Source organism: Chrysochloris asiatica, unplaced genomic scaffold (assembly GCF_000296735.1).
Source record: "Chrysochloris asiatica unplaced genomic scaffold, ChrAsi1.0 scaffold00015, whole genome shotgun sequence".
NCBI lineage: Eukaryota > Metazoa > Chordata > Mammalia > Afrosoricida > Chrysochloridae > Chrysochloris > Chrysochloris asiatica.
The window spans coordinates 961,602-975,303 of record NW_006408533.1 but is presented as its reverse complement, the minus strand read 5'-3'; the positions used below and the strand labels follow the sequence as shown (position 1 = coordinate 975,303).

The 13,702-nt window shown below is 41.5% G+C and overlaps 1 protein-coding gene across 1 annotated transcript in view; it reads right to left on the bottom strand.

Moving 5' to 3' along the window:
* Positions 1 to 13,702, bottom strand: part of LAMA3 (laminin, alpha 3) — a 368,228-nt gene that overhangs the window by 202,410 nt on the left and 152,116 nt on the right. The window contains exons 13-17 of the mRNA XM_006835121.1: positions 9,918 to 10,055; positions 7,751 to 7,797; positions 1,718 to 1,817; positions 1,000 to 1,052; positions 125 to 230 (exon numbers count right to left, since the gene is read on the bottom strand). Of these exons, the coding sequence (XP_006835184.1) occupies positions 125 to 230; positions 1,000 to 1,052; positions 1,718 to 1,817; positions 7,751 to 7,797; positions 9,918 to 10,055 (444 nt within the window). The remainder of the gene's footprint in view (positions 1 to 124; positions 231 to 999; positions 1,053 to 1,717; positions 1,818 to 7,750; positions 7,798 to 9,917; positions 10,056 to 13,702) is intronic.

The window sequence follows — 13,702 nt, the reverse complement described above, 5'->3', positions numbered from 1 at the left end:
ATCAACTAGATAATTGGCCAGATTTCCTGCACAGAATTTTTCAGTTCCACCTCACCAGAAAGACTGGCAGTCTTTGTCCATCAAAACTTTTGCTTTACCAACAGGGTCCACTGGAGGCATTTACCTTGACATCCGAAGTAATTGCTGTTTTCCAAGGCAAAATATCCCTCTTCACATATGTCACAGGAACCACCGCAGACATGGGGCTTGCAGTGACAGTTACCATCTCCCTATAGGACAAGCCAGGAAATAAGATGTGATCAAATGACAGAATTCTCTAAAGTTCAAAAATTAAAGCTGTTTCATTGTATAATGTGAAGCAGTTGCAACCAGGGTAGTAAAATTTCAAAAAGATTGCTATGCATTCTGCAATTACTGCTAGCTGCCATTGAGTCAGTTCCAACTCATGAGGACCCCCTCACCCCAGCCCCTGAAAAACAGAGGAAACACTGCTGGGTCCCGCACCATCCCCATGACTGATTACAGACTCTTGTGACCTATAAACTTTCGTTGGCTGACTTTCAGAAGTGGATCACCAGACCTTTCTTCCTCACCTCTCTTAATCTGAAAATTGCCCCTGAAACTGGTCCAGCATCATAGCAACATGTAAACTGTGGAACTGAACCCCAGTCTCCCATGTGGAAGACAAGAATTCTACCACTGCACCATCACTGCCTTCAACCCTGACTCACTACTGCTGAGTCTATTCTAACTCATGAAGACCCTATAGGGCAGGATAGAACTGCCCCAGATTTCAAGGTTATAAATCTTTACAGAAGCAAAATGTCACATCTTTCTCCCATGGAGAGGTTGGTGGATAGGAACCACTGACCTTTCAGTTAGCAGCCAAATGCTTTACCCACGGAGCCACCTGGACTCACTCCCACTGCCTCTATGCCTTATAATTGGAGAGGTACTAATAAATCCCACTGCCGCTCCACAACCAGCTGTTAAAACATTCTGTTGTTACTATATGAAAAGAAAGGCATCCCACGTTACCTGCCCACATTCTCCAATTCCACTCACTGTTCCCATCACATTGCACTGGCACTCTGTGGAGATAACCAAAGGTTACACAAGGACAGTCCTCACCTCCGGAAGCATGACGCACCTGCAATACTACACGTGTACAGTTTCTAGCACACTTCAGCAGAATTGCAGTCTGCACATTGGGGCCTAAAAGTGTATTGCTTTCTGCAGCTAGCAGAACAGAAAGATCAATACTATCCACTCACGAGGAGTAATTGTAAGCTCTGGCCACTCCAAGATAAAAGCTGCAACATCATGAAATGTGAAGCATCAAGGTCATCACTGATATACTTAAGATGGAAATATACTCAACCTAATGATATTCACTCAGTTTGGAAACTTCAACTCAGTGTCTTTAAGTTCTTAACTTGGCTTAGATATAAGCAGAAAGTTACAGTAAAATTAAGTTAAAAGGAGTGGATAATAAAAATAAGAAGGTTAAAGCCATTTATCAAGTAGCTGCCTTAGCAACTGTAAAAATACATATGGAAATAGGATAAACATCCCTTGCTGAGGTTTTGAAAATGATAGAAGCTCTGCCAAAAGTAGGAAAAACATTTTTTAAAAATTACAGTTTCAAAAAATGGAACAGATTAAATAAAGACTTTTTTTCTGGGTTTAGACACTGAGTAGAGAAAATTAAAAGGAAGGATCAATATGGTAGATCATAGTGTAGAAAAAGACTTACCTGAACATCCACTGGGGTTTTCTTTGGCCAAATTCCAATATAATGGTTTGCAGATGCTACAAGTCGGACCTTCAACATGAAGCTTGCATTGGCAATACCCCTTTGAAGGAAAGTCAAATTAACTTAATTCATCTTGGAATTAAGACATGTTTTTAAACATGTTTTCTGCACAAACGCTTGTTACAGAAATATTTTGACCACGACAAGTAAATTCAATATATCAAGGGAAATAAACATGCAGGATTGATTTCAGCAGCATACTAATTCCTCTTCTCATTATCCATTTATTTGTTACACATATAATCAATACTTATGTGTACAACAAATAAATAGCTAAAACAAAATTAGAAAACACAGAAAACAAATTTAAACTACTCTTGTAAACACTGTCAGTATATGCTGATACTGTTAATAAATGGAAAACTTTCGGGATATTTAATATCTTGAGAATCAATAAGGTATTAGGTTTATCTGGGAGTGCAAAATAATTAATGCATTCAGCTGTTGCTAGCTTAAAGGCTGGAGATGCAAGTCCACCTAGAGCTACCTTGGAAGAAAGGTGTGGCAATCCATTTCTGTGTACAAAACAAGTACATGGAAAATCAGTCACTGAAAACCTTATGGAGCCTCAGGGGACATCTAGATCAATTGGTTTAACATAGTACATAGAGGCAATGTTCTACATTCTAGTTTGGTGAGTAGCACTTGGGGTCTCAGCAGTTTGTGAGCAAATGTCTTAGATACAATTCTTGGTCTCTTGCCAACCGCAGCAAAGGAGAGGAGGAAACCAAAGACTCATGGCACTTATTCCACAGAACTAATGGCCTACATGAACCAGTGTCCTCTAGACTCAGACAGAACTAGATGGTGCCTGGCTACCACTACTGACCATTCTGACCAGGGACACAATAGAAGATTCCAATTAGAATGGGAGAAAGATGGAGAACAAAACTCAAACTCATTTTTTTTAAAAAAGGAAGCCTCGAGATTATTGCTCTAAGTCACCCAACTAATGTGGAACTGAAGCCACTCCCGGAGACTACCTCTCAAACGAATAATTTATTGTTGTTGTTGTTAAGTGCTGTTGAGTCAGTTCCGACTCATAGTGACCCTGTATAGGGTTTCCAAGGAGCGGCTAGTGAATTTGAACCGCAAGGTGGTCCAGTGCATTATCCCACAGCACCACACCAGGACTCACCTATAAAATAAACAAAAGCACTCAAGAAGAATGTGTTCCTCAAAACAATCACCTATACTACACTAGACCAAAATGACAGCATTTATGAAAAAACAAAGATAAGAAGGCAGGAAGGGGCAGGGTGGCCAGATGAATGAAAATAGGGAACCTAGGGTGATAATGGGGAGACCATTGACACAGGGGGTAGATTGCAGCCCATGTCACAGAAGCATTTGTATATGAATTACAGAAGGAAAAACTAATCTGCTGTGCGAACTTCCAGTTAAAAGTACAATAAAATGTGATCCAAAAAAAGACCCCATGGACCCACAGTTGTGATCTGATACACATGGGGGTCACAAGAGTCAGAATCAATTTGCCAGCAACTGTGGGGCAGTGGGGAGAGTGCTTTTACAATGTGTGAGGTCCACTGCCTTGTATGACTATGGTAAAGTCTCAGCAAATGACAGAATTTCTCCCATCATTAACCTACCCTGTGCCTGGGATGTTCACATCTCCAGGTTCTCAGGTCAAGAAAACACACAATTTTTAAAGCTCTTAGAAAATTACTCAAATATGAATATCGTAGTTTGTGCACAGAGTAATATCAAATAAATTGTACTTGTTTTGGACACAGAAAAAATAAATGCAATTATGCATTTAATAAATTTTATTAAAATTTTCTTAATTTCATTAATTATGTAGGTCAGACTTATGTGCTGGGATCTCTGGTGGCAACATCCTCAGAGTCACCAACAGTAAAAATTAGACTCTCTTGTTCTTGTGTGGGCTCACAAGGAGTCAGAATCGATGGAATAGCAACAAGTATATGGGTTCCTGTTTCATTGTTGTTGTTAAGTGTGATCAAGTCAGTATCCACTCATAGAAACCTTATGCACAACAGAGCAAACACTGCCCAGTCCTCACAATCTTTGCTACACTACATTGCTCCTGCCACTGTGCCAATCCATCTCATTGGAGTCCTCCTCTTTGTCAATGAACCTCCACTTTATCAACCATCATGTCCTTCTCCCGGGACTGTTCCCTCCTGATGATATGTCCGAAGTATGAGAGATGAAGTCTGGCCATACTGGCTTCTAAGGAGCATTCAGGCTGTACTTCTCCCAACATGGATTTGTTTCTTCTTTTGGCAGTTCATCATTGTTGTTAAGTACTGTCGAGTCAGTTCCAACTCATAGTGACCCTGTACAGGATTTCAAAGGAGTGGCTGTTGAGCTTGAACCATCAACCTTGCAGTTCAAATCAACCTTGCAGTCCAGCACACTAACCCACAGCGCTACACCAGGACTCCATGGTAGTTTTTAAATTCTCCTCCAACACTTAACTCAAATGCATCAATTCTTCTATGATCTTCCCTATTCATTGTCTAATTTTCACATGCATATGAAGCTATTGAAAATATCATGGCTTGGGTCAGGTTCACCTTAGTTCTCAAACTGACATCTTTGCTCTTCAGCACTTTAAAGAGGCCTATTGCAGCAGATTTGCAGAATGCAATACGTCATTTGATTTCTTGGTTGCTGCTTCCATGAGTGTTGATGATTGATCTCAGCAAAATGAAATGTTTGACAACTTCAATCCTTTCTCAAATTTTCTCGATGTTATTTATTGGTGCAGTGGTGAAGATTTCTTTTTCTTTTTTTTTTTACATTGAGGTGCAACCCATACTGAAGGCTGTGGTCTTCAATCTTCATCATTAAATATTTTTAATTCTCTTATTCTCTTTGTTTTCAGCAAGCAAGGTTGTATCATCTGCATATCGCAGGTTGTTAATGAATCAATCCTCCTCTGATCCTGAAGCCACATTCTTTTTCATTTTTTTCAAATTATGCTAAGCAAATTTTTCAAATTATTTGCTTAGCATACAGACTGAATAAATATGTTTAAAGACTATAACCCTGGCACACACCTCTTCTAATTTTAAACCATTCAATGTTCCCTTGTTCTGTTCGAACAACTGCCTCTTGGTCTATGTACAGGTTCCTCATGAGCACAATTAAGGGGTACTCATTTTCTGCAGTGTAGTCCATGGCTTGTCATGATGCACACAATCAAAAGCCTTTGCGTAGTTAATAAAGCACAGGTAAACATCTTTATGGTATTCTCTGCTTTCGGCCAAGATCCATCTAATGTGAGCAATGATATCCCTCATTCCACGTCCTCCTCTGAATCTGGTTTGAACCTCTGGCAGTTCCCTGTCAATGTTGTGTTGCAGCTGTTTTAAAATTATCTTTAGTAAAATTTTACTTGCATGTGATATTAATGGTATTGTCTAATGAATTCTAAGTATTCTAAAGAATACTTCTGCATTCTATTGGGTCACTTCTCTTTGGCACAAATAAGGTTCTCTTCTAATCAGTTGGCCAGGTAGCTGTCTTCCAAATTTTTTGGCATAGATGAGTGAGTGCATCAGTTTGTAAAAAGATTCCAATCTGTATTACATCAATTCCTGGAGCCTTGTTCTTTACCAATGCCTTCAGTGCACCTTCGACTTCTTCCTTCATTACAATTGGCTCTTGACCATATGCTTCCTCTTGAAATAATTAAATATCAACTATTTATTTTTGGTATAATGACTGTGTATTACTTCCATCTTCTTTTCATACTTTCTGTGTCATTCAATATGTTGCCCATTGTTGTTCTTGGTAAGTGCTTTTAAGTCAGTTCCAACTCATAGTGAACCTGTTGGAGTTTCTGAGGAGCGGCTGGTGAGCTTCAACCACCGACCTTATGGTTCAAACCAACCTTGTAGTCCAGTGCATTAACCCGCAGTGCCACACCAGAACTCCATTTTATCCATAGAATCCTTCAATATTGCAACTCAAGGCTTGCATTTTTTTCTTTAATTTTCTCAGCTTGAGAAATGCTGAGCATGCTCTTCCGTTTTGATTTTCTAACTCCAGATCTTTGCACATTTTATCATAATACTTGGCTTTGTCTCTTCAAACTGCCCTTTGAAATTTTCTTGTTCAGCTCTTTTGCCTCCTCATTTCTTCCATTTGCTTTAGCATCTCTATACTGGAAAGTCAACTTTCAGAGTATCTTCTAACATCCATTTGGTCTTTTCCTTCATTCTTGTCTTCTTAATGACCTTTTGATTTCTTCCTGAATGATGTTCTTGATGTCATCCCACAACTCTATGACTTCCAGTCATTACTGTCTTAAATTCATCAAATCTGTTCTTGAGATGATCTCTAAATTCAGGTGGGATATGTTCAAGGTCACATTTTGGCTCTTGTGAACTTGTTTTAATTTTCTTCAGCTTTAGTCTTGCATATGATCAACTGATGGTCTGTTCCACAGTCTGCCCCTGGCCTTGTTTTTGATGATGATATGGAATGTTTCCACTATCCTTTTCCACAGATGTAGTCACTTTGATTTCTGTGTATTCCATCTTGTGAGGTCAACTTTCATGCTGTTATAATAAGCTATTTGCAACACAGAAGTCATTGTTCTTGCAAAATTTTATCATGCAGTCTCTAGAATCAAATCTATCACCAAGGCCATATTTTCAAACGAGACTTTGTTTCCAATCTTTGTATTCCAATCATCAGTAATTTTCAATACATCTTGATTGCATGTTTGATCAATTTCAGACTGAAGAAGTTGATAGAATTCTTCAATTTCATCATCACCGGCTTTAGTGGTTAGTGTGTAAATTTGAATAATAGTGGTATTAATAATGGGTATTGTCCTATCACAGACAGTGCTGTACTTAAGACAGCATGTGATTGTCAGATTCAAAACAGTTCATACCAGTCCATTTCAGCTCACTAAATGCCTTGGATATTGATGTCTGTGTGCTCCATTTCATTTTTGACAACGTCCAGTTTTCCTAGATCCATACTTTGTACATTCTATGTGCTGATTACTAATGGATGCTTACAGCTGTTTCTCTTCATTTTGAGTTGTGCCCTATTTACTTCATTTGTGGCATCATAGTCAATTTGACTTTGAGGGGATAGCTCTTCCCCAGTCGTATTTTTGAGTGCCTTCCAACCTAAAGGGCTCATCTGGCACTGCATCTGACAATACTCTGGTGCTCATCATGTGTCAATATGCAGTATTCTGGGGCTATCTTACAGTGTTCCACTGCTATTCATAGGGTTTTCAGTGACGAAACATTCAGATGTAGTCTATCTCTCCTTCTTCCTAGTCTGTCTTGGTTTGGAAGTTCATGACACCTGTCCACCATGGATGACCCTGCTTTTATTTCAAATACCTGTGGTATCGCTTCCAGAATCACAGCAACACACCAGCCACCACAGTATGACACACTGGCTGATGAGTGGTGATGTCTTGTTAGTTGTCATCTAGTCTATGCCAACTCGTGGCAAGCATATGTAGAACAGAGTGAATGTTGCCAGGTCCTACCCTCTCCAACATCGCACTGGACAGTGCTCTCTTGTGACCCACTGGTTGGTTTGGGCTGATTGTCTGGAAGCTATGCTGAAACCTTTCCATTATGGGTGACCCTACTGATATTTGAAATACCAAGGGGCACAGCTTCCAGCAACATACCAACAAGCAAGCCACAAACTGGCAGACAGATGGTAGAAAGTTAGACGCTAGGACTCTAAAATAAACAAATGTTGAAATGCACCTTACAAATGAAAAGTCAATGGAAGTTTCCACAAATGTCTTGAAGCCCGCTCATATTCTTTGTTTTTGAAAAAAACAATCGTATGATTACATATGTATTTGAAACACATCTTTAAAATCATGGTTGATTTTCATTTACTTGGTAATTTAAGAAAGCTGCCAAATATGCTAGTGTTTTCTAAGTAGCAACACAATAGTTAGAATTTGCAACCCATTTGTAATTCTCTACTTACCAAACCGGGCTTGGTGGTACCAGCAATGTCACAGTCACTGTGGGACCCTGCACAGGATTTAGAAATGGTTTCAATGTCGTGTGGGGGAGGGGAAGCAGGTGCATGTTTTCTTGTTTCTTCTTTGTTTCTCTTGGTGTTTTGAGTTTTACAAGTTTTACTTGCTTTAAAAAATTGTACCTGTTCACTTATATTTTTGATGGTTGAATAACAAGGACTTTGCAAGTAACTCATAGAAAGGGACTCCAAATAATATTCAAATCTTTCATCCCCCAAACACCGCTTTGGCCACTGAGCAACTCTATTCTATGACTGAAATAAAAGGAGGGTGAATTAAGGCGCTGCACTGTAAAGTCAGTTTGAACCACAAGGTTGGCGGTTCAAGCTCACTAGCTGCTCCCAGGAAACCCTATGCAAGGTTGCTATGGGTCGGAACCGACTTAACAACAGAGAAAGTCAATTATAAAATTTTGAACATCTTAATTTTGTCCAGGAGAGGGCAACATTGTACCAAGAGATATTTTAATTGGCCATAAAAAATGTACATTTTTTAGCTAATATGGAGTTCACTTTAATGATGTCAACCCCTTGCTCCCCACCTGTAGTAAAATTCTTTCTAAATTTTTTTATTTTATTAGTTTGCTTTCCTGCCTTGGTAAAAATAGTATCACAAGTCTAATATAATCTCTTCAATAAACTACAATGTCTCAGAATTACTATCATTATTACATTAGAAATGAAAAGAAATTGGGTAAAATGTTTAGGGCCTGGTTCTTCAAATCATTTAAATAAATTCATAACATCAGCTTGTTTTCTTAGCCTTTTTGCCTTTGTCTCCTCTGGAGTTGTTTGCCTCAGTTTCCCCTTTGATAAATGTATTGTTTCTGTTGTTTGTGTCCCTGGCATTTTCTGTAATATTCAACGGCATTTTCTTGCTCTTGGCTGTCTTCCCACCTGGCCTTGCCCAGACTTGGCTCCCTCTCCAGGCCCCTTTCATCTCTTCCTCCAGCATGTGTAGTGCGTAGTCCACAGCAACCCTGCTCCTCCTGACCTCCTCAAAGGAGGTGAGCAGACCCATCCCTGGCACTTGCCATGTTTTCATTTCTAACATAATAGTAATAGTAATTCTGAGACATTGTAAGACGCCAAGCTATTGAAGAGAGATTATATTAGACTTGTGGCACTATTTGTACTGAGGCAGTAAAGCAAGCTAAATAATTTTAATAAGGGGGGGGGAGAAACAAGGGGGTTGTGATCATTAAAGTGAACTCTATATTAACTGAAAAATGTACTTTTCTATGGCTAATTATCAGTTCCTGATTACCATTTCCACCATCAAGAAACCTGGTTTCTTGAGGATTCCAGTGAGAAAGGTTCTGGGGAATCATGCTTAAGTATTGACCCTATCTCCAGAGGGCTCTGGATGCTAGCCCGGAAGTGCTGCCAGGAACAGGAAAGGCTGTTAAGGAAACCAGGTTCTCCTGATGGGAAGAATGGGGTCAGCCTTCCTCAAACATCTCTTCTCAGCAGAAAAGAGTCCTCGGCAGTCAGGGATCAGCAGCTGAGGTGCAAACCCGCAGGAGCACAGGGTGATTTTTGGGGTATTTAATAGGCTCATCTTCTGCCAGAGACCACAAGACTCAACTTCTGATATTCATGGAGAAATAAGCTTGCTAGTGACCAGTCACTGCATCATGATGCACCTCTCCTTCGTGGCTCACTCTCTCCAAATCGAGTAAGTTCTATTTCATCTCACTACTTCCCCCAACTCCAGTGCTAAAGGCGCAATGACAGTGTCCTGCAGAAGACCATTGGCAAGCAGGAGAGAGGGACAGGAACAAAGCCTGCCAGGAAGGCCTGTTTTAACTGCTGTGACAGGTGATGGGCAGCCAACACCAGGCCCACAGGTTGGTAATCAGAGAGAAGGCAAGATGCCTGAAGGACAGGGCAGCGAGTATTCCATTTAGCTACAACAGGCCACCTTTGCCACATTTATAGCACGTGGAATTTTTTTATTTTTTTATTTTTCTGAGTTCCCTAACTTGAAGTCAGAGAGGAACCAGCAGATCATGCTAGGTCACTCGCAGGGGATCTCCGGCTTCTTCTGGGAGGCCGACCACACACTCCTCAGACAGAGCCCGGTCCACCAGCGTTCTGACAGCTTCCCTACCTTGGCAGTGAGGAAACACGTCAGCTTCTGAGAGACACCGGTCACACAGCTGTCCTGTCACTCCCGGTCGGCAGTCGCACTGCCCGGTCACTGAGCTGCAGTGTGTCTGGTAGGAGCCAAGTGCTGAGCACCAGCAGGCTGGAGGAGAGAACTTAGCTCAGCGCAAGAAAAACAGAGGCAGAAGAGAGTTGTGGGTAAAAGTACAAGTGGAGCATGGGGCCAGAGAGACCCAAATAAAAGTTTCAGTCCCACCTCCTACTAGCTCTGGGACCTTTAAAGTCACTTAAGTGCTCTAAGCCTCAATTTCCTCTTCTGTAGGTAGGAGTGTTGTTGCTGTGAAGTGTCATGGAATACTGGTTCTGATTCATAGTCACCCTGTATACGGCTTATAAGGAGCAGCTGGTGGATTTGAACCATCGACCCTGTGGCTCACAGTCTAGTACTTATCTTAGAGCATCACACCAGGATACAAGTGTAAAATTGACAAAGTGGTTGTGAGGATTTAATGCGATAATACTTTAAAGAAATGGGGACAATACTTTCATATAATGAGCACTCAAATAAATGCTAGCTTTTATTGCTGTGCCTGATATTAGCATATTCAATGAGAACAAGCCAAGTCCTGGTCCAGGGATGTGATAGGGCTCTGGAGGATGCGTCTCACTTACAGCAACTGGTGCTCCTGAGATGGCACTGAGAGGGAGAGGTGGCTCACTGAAGAAACTCCACACCCCACTGAGGATCATTTGCAAACCATTCCAGTCCAGATGGACTGACAACTGTTCCCCACGACCCCCTTCACCTCTCTGAATACCTATTTTCTCAAGGTTGAGTATAGTTGGGTCCCTAGGTGGTGCCTGGCTCCTTGGACACCCTATGCAGGGTCACTACGAGTCAGAACTGACTCAACAGCACTTAACAACAACACTAGACAAAAGACTGACAGTTCTAACCCTTCCTCAGAAGAAAGGTTTAGTGATCAGAAAATGCTGTGAAGCACGGTTTACTCTGGCCCATATGGGGTAATCATGAGTCAGAATCACCACCTGCTGTATGTGATGTTTAATACACTTGAATGATCAAGGAAAAGGTAACAAAGTCAGGTTGGGCCTGGCTGAGAGAAGCACCCCAGTTTCCTTCCCAACCTCAAGCTGTATGAGCATTTTTGGCTAAGTGGATGAAGAGAACAGCTTCTGACCTCTCCCTGTCTTCTCCCTTTCCCTTCTTCAGTTAATAATATATAAAAAGACTATGCTGACATGGTTAAATTCCCAGAGCCTTAGTTCTGTAGGAGTGAACTGAATGACTGGCATCATCACTTACAAGGTTAGTAAGTGATGAAGTTAGGTATTGTCATTTAGTGCCATCAAGTCGAATCCGACTCATAGCGACCCTTTTTAAGATTTCCAAGGAGCGACTGGTGGGTTTGAACCAACAGCCTTGTGATTTGCAGTCCAGTGCTAATCCTACAGCGCCACACAAGGATGGAGCTTATGATGAAAAACAAAGTTAATATGTTTTATTTTTCTCTTTCAAGTTCATTTTTCCATGAACTGTCTGAAGTCCCCTCATAGTTGCAGGTGTCCTTGAGATCTGTACCTGTTCCTATTACTAAGGCTTAGAACACTGAGCCCCAGGGGCCAGGCCAGCATATGTCATAAATTCTCTTTGTCAGGACTTGGTCTAGCCTCAGGGACCAGATGATAGCAATAATGGCAGTGTTGGCCTGACTTGTCATCAGAATCTTAAATCGCAGATCTTGCAGATGGGAGGGAGCTTAGCAGGTTTTCTCATTTACAAATTATCTGGGACTCCAATGGGCTGTGTAGCTTGTTCAGAGAGAGAGTTAGTGACCGACCAGGAGAATCTACCATCATTCCACCTTCGTATGTGATACTCATCTAGCCAGCAGACATTTATTAAAGGCCTGGCTTTTCACTGTAGGATAAGCACTAGATCTCAAGTTCTGTTTGAAGTGCCCCTAGGAAACTCTGCATAGGGTTGCTATGCATTGGATAGCACTTAACATAACAACAACACTGTTCATAGCATTGTGGCCAAGTACTGCATGAAAGTACAAAAATGCACCTTCCCTGACCTTGAAAAGTAATATATCCAGAAAAGGTTAGAGGATTATCGATGTAGTATGAAGCCCCCTGACCTCCAAGGCACCAGACACAAGAAGGATTTAGAATCATGTCTACCATCTCTCGATGAGCCCTTGGCAGACAAGACTCCAATATCCTACTACTTGCTTCTGATCAGAGTTCTTTCACAGCCGTGTCCCCACCAGGCCAGTCGGCAGAGATCAAGTCCTGGCCTAGGAGGCTGATTTCTAAGGAAATGTTCTTAGGCTACTTCTGCTAATTCTGCCCTAAAGGACTCAATGCAGAGAGAAAAGTGCAACCACTCACGAAGGCAGTCGGGGTATCCATAGAAGCCAGGGGCACACTGGCTGCAGCTCCAACCAGAATAATGGGGGTGACAGCGGCACTGGCCCCAAGGGTCACAGATGTTGTCCAGGGAGCCTCGGGAGTCACACTTACACTCTGAAGGTGAAAACAAAGGCCCAGCCTTGAGTACATGTACATTTCGGGAAATTTGTGAATTACTCAGTCTGACACCACATTTCTACTTCAATCCAACTATAACTGAAAACTGCCAAATTCCAACCCAAACCCCAACACTGGCTGCCTTCTTCTCACTCTTGGAAATACTATCAGAATTTTTTTAAAGTATCTAATTCTGCTCTTTGTTTTGCTCCAGCTTCTTTGGAGTTTCTGGAGTATTTTACATCTTTCTTGGGTCACTATGAGTCGGAACCGACTCCACAGTACTTAACAACAACAACTGACTCCTCAATGGTCCTAGTTCATGACACTTTACTCGCAGGAAGTACAAAAAGTAATGACAATAAAGATTCACCGGAAGAGACAGCTTGTCTGCTATGTTCCCCAGTGTCTTCCAGTCTCAAGTAGGGTCCAAGTTGTTGCTGTTACTTACCATTGAGTCAATCCCACAACATGGTAACCCTGTGTGTTACAGATTGTGCTCCACAGGGTTTCCTTGGCTACAATCGTAATGGAAGCAAATTACTATCAGGCCTTTTTTTCCCCCAAAGTTCTGCTGTCTGAGCTCAAACTGTCAACCTTTTGTGCATCCTAGGAATCTGGTCCATTGTACACACGGAGTAAAAGAATGAGCAATTATTGAAAGCCTTCTATGGATCCAGCCCTGTATGTTGTTTTTATTAAGTGCTTTTGAGTCAGTTCTGACTCATAGTGACCCTAGATAGGGTTTCCAAAGAGCAGCTGGTGAATTTAAACTGCTGACCTTACAAGGTCAAACCGACCTTGAGGTCGAATGCATTATCCCACAACACCACACCAGGACTCCATCCAGCCCTATATTGTTGTTCTTGTGAAGTGCCATCAAGTTGATTCTGACCCTCAGCGACCCTGAATAGGGTTTCCAAGGAGCAGCTGGTGAGCTTGAACCACCAACCTTGCAGTTCAAACAGCTTTGCAGTCTGGCGCACTAACCCACATCGCCACACCAGAACTCTGTATAGGGACTCGATAAACATTGTCTCATTAAATCTGGAAGCATCATTATGAGACTAGCACTCCTTAGAATAACGCCATCGTCTTCTCCTTCAGTAAATAAGCTCATAGAGTGAGCTGACACTATATACACAGCCTGCAAATCACAAGTTAAACAGAGCTCCTTAATGTTTAAGCAGTGCTCTTATGGCCTGTGAGTTCAGCATTTTTCTTCTGCTGGAA